Source organism: Oryzias latipes, chromosome 4, assembly GCF_053564925.1.
Source record: "Oryzias latipes strain Hd-rR chromosome 4, Olatipes_Hd-rR_3.1".
Lineage (NCBI taxonomy): Eukaryota > Metazoa > Chordata > Actinopteri > Beloniformes > Adrianichthyidae > Oryzias > Oryzias latipes.
The window spans coordinates 27,426,452-27,436,359 of record NC_136240.1 but is presented as its reverse complement, the minus strand read 5'-3'; the positions used below and the strand labels follow the sequence as shown (position 1 = coordinate 27,436,359).

The 9,908-nt window shown below is 42.3% G+C and overlaps 1 protein-coding gene across 1 annotated transcript; it reads left to right on the top strand.

The window, feature by feature from the left end:
* Positions 1-1,473: 1,473 nt before the first annotated feature.
* Positions 1,474-5,982, top strand: LOC110014965 (uncharacterized). The gene is made up of 6 exons (XM_078946209.1): positions 1,474-2,758; positions 3,698-3,846; positions 4,102-4,224; positions 4,594-4,618; positions 4,697-4,738; positions 4,864-5,982. Exons 1-6 carry the CDS (start codon positions 1,525-1,527, stop codon positions 5,118-5,120), a joined length of 1,830 nt encoding a protein of 609 aa, XP_078802335.1. The 5' UTR covers positions 1,474-1,524; the 3' UTR covers positions 5,121-5,982.
* Positions 5,983-9,908: the final 3,926 nt, after the last annotated feature.

Here is a 9,908-nt window from a genome sequence, read left to right as displayed (position 1 = left end):
TGTAGACAAATTAAATGTGGGTTTCCATGCTGGATTCTGAAATTTTAGGTCAATTTTATCAGTCGTTGGTGAAGGCCAGGGGTGGGCAAACTTTTTATAACACAAATGGTTCTAAAAATCGACAGACGGGCTAGACCAGGTGCGGATCAGGGGCGTTTTTGGGTAATCCACCTAATCAGATAAAGAAAATAACAGTCTCTGAAAGAAAAAAATCTTTAAATTTGTGGAGCTGTTAGTGCATGTGTGAGTTCAGGATGGTTATGGGGAAAAAACTGTTCTTAAGGTGGTTTGTCCTTGATCTGATGCACCTGTAACGCCTTCCCGAGCACAACAGCAGGTCAAACAGGTCAAACAGAGCCAGGGTGGGAACTGTCTTTTGTGATCTTTCCAGCTCTCAGGGTTGAGGTCCTTCAGGGAAAAATGCAAGCTTAGAGAAATGCTGCATTCAAGTGCTGTTGTAAGGAAAAAAATGACTATCCAACTAGGGAAACACACATGAACATTAGAAAAAACAACAAATCTTCCAACACCGCATGAATGCAGAATACCTCTAGTTGGGTTGCATTTTGTCGAAATTAAAATAAAAAATGCTTAAAGCAGTGTTTGTCACATTTTAGTAAACATCTTTTGAAAATGTTCTGCACTCCGGCATAATGTCAAGGCTTTTAAGGCTCTTTGTAGCTTACAATCCCTTGATGAAAGTGTATTTTCAACTATTTTCTTGGCTGGGGAACAGAACAGTGTGAGTTTGGACGCTGTGAGCTGCAGAACAGTTGATTTCTAAGTAGACTGCAGTGGTGGTGACACAGTCATCGTGCCCATGTAAGGTAAAGAAGAAACTTTGTTGCTTGTCTTGTCTTTCATGGTTTGTCAAGTTCCTCTTTTATGCTCATTGAAACGAATCACGCACAAGCTCTGTCTTGGAAAAAAAAAGTTAAGAAAAACAAACAGCAGGTAACTGATAAGGTTTTAAACACTTGACTCAACTTCAAGACAATGTGACCTGGATGACTGAGAACCTTCACAAACACACTACTGAGATAAATGTAGATCTACAATTTTATCTTTACCCTGACCAATTGTCACCCATGGAAAATGGTTACTTCTTGACAGTCAATAGCCAGCCACTCTCGACAATCAAGAGTGCTAAAAAGGTATCAGAGCAAGAATGGTTATTCTGACATATAGAATGACTAAGTAATAACTGTTTATTTCTCTCTAGAAGTCGATTGGATTTACCAACGGGTAATTCCTGTTTGGAACACCACGGGGGAGGGTTCACTCAGTGCAGTTCTCATACGCAGCCCTGACCATAAATCATATGAACAGACCCTTCATTCAAACTTTTGCAAATATGGATGCTGGCTGCGCAGACTCTTCCTGAAAGTGGTTGTTCCTTACTTTTATACGTGTAAGTTTGAGAACCATTGACTGTATAATATAACTAGATGAATCGTGTGTGATGTCACCCAATGTTGGATCCGGGCATCCTTAGTGAGCTTGGTTGTTGTGGGTCTGTTGAGCATGCCTCCTTCTTGGGGCACAACACCTGCTGCTCATCTCCACAATCAGAGACCTCCACACCTGCTGGCCATCACAGATTTGATTTATTCCTGGGAAGGACCTCCAGCCAGCGCCAGAGCATTGTTCACCCTGTGCCTGCCTGCCGTCCTTACAGCCTGCCTGCCGTCCTTACAGCCTGCCTGCCGTCCTTACAGCCTCCCTGCCGTCCTTACAGCCTGCCTGCCGTCCTTACAGCCTGCCTGCCGTCCTTACAGCCTGCCTGCCGTCCTTACAGCCTGCCTGCCGTCCTTACAGCCTGCCTGCCGTCCTTACAGCCTGCCTGCCGTCCTTACAGCCTGCCGTCCTTACAGCCTGCCTGCCTGCCGTCCTTACAGCCTGCCTGCCTGCCGTCCTTACAGCCTGCCTGCCTGCCGTCCTTACAGCCTGCCTGCCGTCCTTACAGCCTGCCTGCCGTCCTTACAGCCTGCCTGCCGTCCTTACAGCCTGCCTGCCGTCCTTACAGCCTGCCTGCCGTCCTTACAGCCTGCCGTCCTTACAGCCTGCCTGCCTGCCGTCCTTACAGCCTGCCTGCCTGCCGTCCTTACAGCCTGCCTGCCTGCCGTCCTTACAGCCTGCCTGCCTGCCGTCCTGCCTGCCTGCCGTCCTTACAGCCTGCCTGCCTGCCGTCCTGCCTGCCTGCCTGCCTGCCTGCCGTCCTGCCTGCCTGCCTGCCGTCCTTACAGCCTGCCTGCCTGCCGTCCTGCCTGCCTGCTGTCCTTACAGCCTGCCTGCCTGCTGTCCTTACAGCCTGCCTGCCTGCCGTCCTTACAGCCTGCCTGCCTGCCGTCCTTACAGCCTGCCTGCCTGCCGTCCTTACAGCCTGCCTGCCTGCCGTCCTTACAGCCTGCCTGCCGTCCTTACAGCCTGCCTGCCGTCCTTACAGCCTGCCTGCCGTCCTTACAGCCTGCCTGCCGTCCTTACAGCCTGCCTGCCGTCCTTACAGCCTGCCTGCCGTCCTTACAGCCTGCCTGCCTGCCGTCCTTACAGCCTGCCTGCCTGCCGTCCTTACAGCCTGCCTGCCTGCCGTCCTTACAGCCTGCCTGCCTGCCGTCCTTACAGCCTGCCTGCCTGCCGTCCTTACAGCCTGCCTGCCTGCCGTCCTTACAGCCTGCCTGCCTGCCGTCCTTACAGCCTGCCTGCCTGCCGTCCTCACAACCAGCCGTCCTGAGGCCACCTTCTTTTATTGAGGCATCTGGTCAGTTTATAACTTCAATGATTTGCGCTACAGCAAAAATGTATATACAAAAATGTAAATGTAGGAGCAACATCATAGTAATGAAGGTTAGTAGAATAAGAATCATTATTCTGATGACCATAATGGCTGTTTATTTCTTGATAGAAGTCTGTGGGATTTCAGCTTTTTGGAACTTTCTTTTAGAAAGGGGGCGGGGGATGATCAGGTTAAAGTATTACAAAGTTTGTTTCTGCCTGGATGCTGAAGGAGTGACTTCGCAAAAATCGTTGAGACTCAACCACAGAGCATTACAGTAACACGGTGTACATGGGGGGGCGGTTTGAGCACGTGGGTGATGCCATCTTCATAATAAAAAATCTCGCGTGTGAACGCTCCTCATCAAACGGGTTGTAGCTTTGAAGTAGGTCACTGTCTTCTCACTCTTCATCCTGAAGCTATGAAGGAAGCCGGTGAGTTTATCGGGATTTTTTTTTTTCTGAGTGTTTTTCGTATTTCACGGCAACATGAATGCGAGAGGTGACAGTTGCGTTCAGGCGTATTAAAGGAAATCCTGCGTGGAAACGGCATTCTGTCTTTCTGAGGAGTTCAGAGCTTCAAAGCCACTTCTGTAAATGTACAAAACGTGTCTTAAACGCAAAGACTGCTCGAATGCATTATGAATGATCATCAGTACTAATGCGTGATTACTCTGGCTGCTTCCGTGAATCTGTGCTGTACGTCTTGTATTGTGCTTCGTTGGAAAAGCCCCCCACACGTGACTTGTCTGTGTGCAGTTTGCAGCTCCTGTTGTGTCGCTGCAACACTAATTTCCCCGTAACACCCGTCCCATCCTCATGCGCTGGTGACCTAACCCGTCTCTAGAAGCGTGCCTGTGTTTACAGAGATCACCTTGATGCCTGGTGGCTGTCAATCACATTCTCCTGCCTTCTTCTGTTCCAGCTCTTCTGATCGTCCTGCTTTCTGCAGCTGCTGCAGCAACTTCACATCTAAATTGCAGCGTCACAAAGTCAAAAGAGGGTTCTTTCAGATACCAGACCTCAGAGAATCCCAACTCTCCTAAATGCATCACGTCCTGGGAAGACAGGAATGTCAGTTTTTTGGTTTTGTTTATTGTCTGTTTGTTACAGAATATCAGAAGTAGTTTGCTTCTGAACAGAGAAGTGTTTCATGATTGTGCTCCAAAAGCTCTGGAAAATAACTCATATTTAAGAAGTAAATATTCATATGTGTCTACATGGATATTGTTTACCATAAAAGGCCTAAGACTAGCATAGTATAGTCCCTTTAAAGGCTTTGTTTTACATCAGAAAAAATGTATGACAGTGGGACTTTTCTTGCTTCAGGGGACCGTCATTAAAGACATCAGTGAAAAGGCAGACAGGAACCTGGTGATGAACCACACCCTTACCTCTGTGGAGCTGAGAGGATGCAAAGACTTTCTGCTACACAAGCGGGAATGTGGCGGGGTAAAAATTACACACACACACAGAGCAGGGTATGCAAAGAGTGAATAATGACCTATAATTATGTTAATTTTTATATCATTAATAGGATTTATTTTAAAAATACAAAGCATTGACCAGTGTTGCTGGATAGTTGGTTTTAGCCCAAAAGTCTTATAAAAACCTTAATTATTAGTTAATGGATTAATTAGCTGTAAAGAGCAGTAATTAATCAACCATTCATTATTACTTTGCATTTTGTTGAAAGTCCATCTTTTTACTTTTCATGAATTTAGGTAAGGTCAAATATGGCAGTTGAGACACTGCCTCCCCAGAATGTTTCCATAAATCATAACTTGTTTGTTCTTTTTTTTTTGTTTTTTTTGTTTTTAGGTTCAGCTGGAGGCTTCCTGCTCTGGTAAGCTGCTCAAGGTGTTTTATCAAATTATAACCAGCTCATTACTCTGATTCACTTCCTTTTTTTTGTTCCTGCCAGTGAACTGCAGCCTCTTTGTGGTCAAGAGTCAGCCAGCTACCAGTAAGTTTAACTTCTGTTATGACCCAGATTCTGGAAATATCCGACTTTTAGATACTCACCAGGAAATGCCTATGTTGTCGTTTTTTTTCCTCTCTAAACTTTTGCAAATGTTTTTTGTCTGTCAGTGGTGTGTCTTTCTTCAAACATCTGCATCGACAAAGTGACTGCAGGAGTTTCTGCTGCCGCCGTCGCCATCATTTTGCTGCTCCTGGCGCTCCTCCTGTGGGTTGTCTGGAAATGGAGAGCTGGAGGCTGCAGATGTGCTCGAGGGCATTACACTCCACGCGACCAGGAACAGGTTCAGATTGAAATGGAAGAAAAGGAAACAAGCAAAACACCTGTGACTGAAACTGGTGCAAAAGTGAAACTTTTAACTATTTAAACAAAACATATTGTGAAAAAGAGGCACTGGAACATGGAGCTCTGCAGAGTCTGAGCAGAATGGCTGTTTCCAGGGAAACAGTTATCCCTTTGCAGCAGAGGGATTCTGTGAGTGTTGGCGACTGCAACCAACACAGAGAAAGAGGGACTATCTGTTTTTGCAACAAATTCATATCATTTTATTACTGTTTTGCAAGTTTTCTTTGAATCTACCATCATATCAAACTTTGTTTTTTTTTTGTAACTGTTCATTAAGAAATTAACAGAATTATTGGATCAGGGTTTGGCTTCTGTTAACAAAGTAAAGGTTCATTTTCAGGCTTCAATCCCAACTTTTGGCTGAAATCTTTCCTTTTTGAAAACAGAATAACCTGGATTCAGGTAAGTAGGGGGCTTGTTTGTTACTTAAAGAACTCAGGTCATACTTACTCTAGTTTAAAGTGTTTTAGCAGTTCATTGAAAATAAATGTCTTATTTTTCAGCTCAAACATTTTTCCCCGCTCCAAACGCATAACCATGGTGCTTATGATCATATTGTGATTGAGCAACTTCTACCTTTTATGGGAATGGGAGTGTCTCACACAGTTGACACTTGGAGGGGGGCGGGGAGGTAATGCAGCAGAAAGACAGTTTAGTCATGTTTAGAAAAATGCTGAGTCAGCTTTGATTGTATTTGAACTGTTTGCTGCTGGTAAATCCCAGAACGTGTCTATTTATTAGTAAACCACAGCCGTTACCGATCAAAAGAATGTTTGGGTTAGGATTCCTCATTTTCAAAGGTTTTGGTGTGAACTTGTTCAAGAGGGCTTCTATATTTTTATGTGCTACTTATAAACTATGCAATAAAGTTATATTTTCACAAAGCTGGTTATTAAATTAATATATATATTTTTTTTATTTATTAAATGTGTCAACACTGCACAGATGGTGACTCAATCCAGTCCAGCTTGACTTAAGGCTGTTTTGGATTTGGACTTTCACTTTGTGCTGAATTAAATAAAAGAGGCTGACGTTACCGTTTTCTTTTTCCCACCTCTGTAAGAGTCAAAGTTTTTATTACTCATAAATCTGTAGTTGTGTTGAGTCCAAGGACTGCTGGTCTTCAACGACTACTAAACATCTGCTCAGATTATGGGGTTGATAACGACATTACGTTTAATGCAGGAAAAAGTACAATCATGATTACTAAAGACAAGATCTCAAATTTGCAGGTGGTGTTCAATGATGCTTTAAGCGTGCTCTTAAAAAAACCCAGATGTTTGTTTCTGACGGAATTACCACTAAACATGCTGTACTGCAAACCCTCATTCAAGTTTGTGTGGGCTGAATTCTACAAAAAACACTTGCTTTGTCCATACATGACATCAAGTTCAGCACCATTCACTTTCAATCGATCCCCTGGAAACCCTGGAGGAGCTGTCTTTTTACCACAGCTTTTTGATTTTCTATTGTTTTTTTACTATTGTGCTATTTAAGTACTGCCTTTTAACTATCATCTTTTCTGTATACTTTTACAATTGTATTTTTATTTCTTTTTAGTTATTGTGCACTTGTGGATCAGCTCCCTGCTCTGCTCCATTCTGATGCATCCACTTGTAGACAAACAGATGCTTTAACGTCTTTGTTTTCCTCGTCTGACCTGGCATCTGGCTCAAAACTGTACAGCTGGATGGCTCCAATATCGCTTGCTGTTTTTGTTGCACTGGTAATTTTGGGTTTGGGGTGTGAAGGGCTGTGTAAACAGATGGATGATGGGAAACGAGGGTGAACGTTTACTCTGCACCACAGTCCCAGCCACCATTCAGAGGTAAATTTGTGATGAACTATTGCTACTCTGCAGAAAATTGTCCGCAGTCATTTTTACATTATAATAAAATAAACCTATCGTACCTCTATCTATCCAATATTTTCCAATGTTGATTAGAAGCAGGTTATTTCATTTTTAAATGATTTTTCAATGGCATAGGTCCATCCTTTCTCTGATTTTGTTTCATTTAGTGTGATAAACTGAAAGTGTGGAAAGTTGCAGCTCAAATGTCATCACATGAATCATCACATTAATTTTTAATCCTCTGTATTCATAGAAAACGTTAAAATCCAATTAACTGTTTGAAATGTGTTCTCCACATTCAACCCATCATTTGGGGAAGCAGTGAGCTGCAGACACTGTCACACTCAGTAATTATTTGGTGGTTTAACCTTCCACTACAACTGCTTAATGCTGAGTGTTAAGCAAAGAGGCACTGGGTCCCATTTTCAGGGTTTTTGATATGCCTGGGATTTGAACTCACAACCTTCCAGTCTCAGGGAGTACACTCTACCACAACACCACTGAACTGAACATATTAGCAAATAGGATTTGATTATGTATCGGTTTAATAATTTCCAGTCAGGTTTTTGTGTGTATGAGTTCAGTTTGTTTTAATATTTAGAATATAAAAGAAAATGAAGATTAACTGGGACAAAAACAAAATTATTATTTTGCAGGTCAAGGGTTTTCAAAAATTTTCAATTTACTGTTTATTTCCCCCTGCAACTGCAGAAAAAAGGGAAACTTGTGTTCAAAAGTTAGATTTTAGAGTTTAGATTCCTTAGTTTTTGATTACACATCAGTAACAAAATACATAATTTTATTGATCTATGTTCCCTGTTTGTCCACAGGGTGGAGCTGCAACATCAGAAATAGTTGAATTTGAAGAGATACAGATGTTATATATTAGCTACCAACAGGTGAGAAATGGAGTCATAACTAACGCAAATAGACTTTGAATGGATGTTGGTCTGCAGCTAAAGACACAGCTAAAATCATTAAAACGGGATTTAATTAACAAAATAAAAGCTGCACAATTGTCCATTCTGAGGAGAACATTGACAGCACAAATGTAATTTTCTTATAATGTAAATTATAAGAATGTGGGCTTCCATGCTGCATTCTGAAATTTTAGGTTAATTTTATCAGCTGTCAGTGAAGGCCAGGGGTGGGCAAACTTTTTGACTCACAAATGGTTCTAAAAATTGACAGACAGATGGTTAGACCAGATCAGGGGCGGGTTTTGGCAATCCACCTAATCAGATAAAGAAATAACATAGTCTCTGAAAGAAAAATGCTTTAAATTTGATTGAAAATATATATATATTCTTTAAATAGAACATTTTGGAATTATTTTTTAAAAACTTTTAGTGGCAGCTGACCAAGGGGTTGAGGTCCTTCAGGGAAAAACACAAACTTACAGAGATGCTGCATTCAAGTGCTGTTGGAATGACTGAAAAAAAAAAAAAAATGACTATCCGACTAGGGAATCACACGTGAACATCAGAGAAAAAAAATCCAACACCACATGAATGCAGAATACCTCTTTTTGGTTTGCATTTTGTTGAAATTAAAATGCAAAAATACAATATAGCAATGTTTTTCACATGTTAGTAAATGGCATATATTTATACAGCGCTGTTCTACCTATAAGGCCCAAAGTGCTTTACAGTCACAGACCCATTCACCCATTCACACACACATTCACACACTGGTGGCGGCTCCACTGCCGAACACTGGCCCCAACCTCCCACCAGAGGCAAGGTGGGGTTCAGTGTTCTTGCCCAAGGACACTTCGACACATTCGTGTGCAAGGCGGGAATCGAACCTGCAATCTTACGATCATGGGTCGACCGCCCTGCTGCACCATGGCCGCTTACACAAACATCTTTTGAAAATGATCTGCACTCAAGCATTATTTCAAGGCTTTTAAGGCTCTTTGTAGCTCCAATCCCTTGATGAAAGTGTATTTTTGACTATTTTCTTGGCATGGGAACAGAACAGTGTGAGTTTGGACGCTGTGAGCTGCAGAACAGTTGATTTCTAAGTAGACTGCAGTGGTGGTGACACAGTCATCATGCCCATGTAAGGTAAAGAAGAAACTTTGTTGCTTGTCTTGTCTTTCATGGTTTGTCAAGTTCCTCTTTTATGCTCATTGAAATGAATCACGCCCAAGCCTCTGTCTTGGCAAAAAAAAAGTTAAGAAAAACAAACAGCAGGTAACTGATTAGGTTTCAAACACCTGACTCAACTTCAAGACAATGTGACCTGGATGACTGAGAACCTTCACAAACACTGAGATAAATGTAGATCTACAATTTTATCTTTACCCTGATTGACTGTATATGAGAACTTGACCGAGTGAGTGAGATGTCACCCATAGAAAACGATTACTTTGTGATTCAATAAATTTTGTTATCAAGGACAAACGTCTATTCTACAATCTTCAGTGGATTTAATGGTCAGGTTTTTAGTTCAGCCTTGTCAGATCATCTGCTGTCATCACAGAAAACCATGTTCAAACCCCAAAGAGCCCGTAAAGACCACCCACTCTACAAATGGATCCAGCTAGCAAGTTTCTACACGCTTTAGAACTCGAACTTGCATTAACCTTTAACCCTTGTGCCATCTTAGATGACCCCACCCTTCCATTGACGTGTTCTCCCTACCATGACAAAGGTGGATAAAGGTGGAAAGATTTCATGTAATCCATGGACACCAGTGAAGATCACAAAGATGATTGAAATTGCAAAGATGGATGCTGGCTGTGCAGACTCCTCCTGAAAGTGGTTGTTCCGTACTTTCATACGTGTAAGTTTGAGAACCATTGACTGTATAATATAACTAGATGAATCATGTGTGATGTCACCTAATGTGGGAACCGGACGTCCTTAGTTTGTCTACATTTCTATGGCAACCACAGTATCCAATGAGCCTGTTAGAAAGCACAGCCATTTCTGAAAATCTGTCAAACACTGA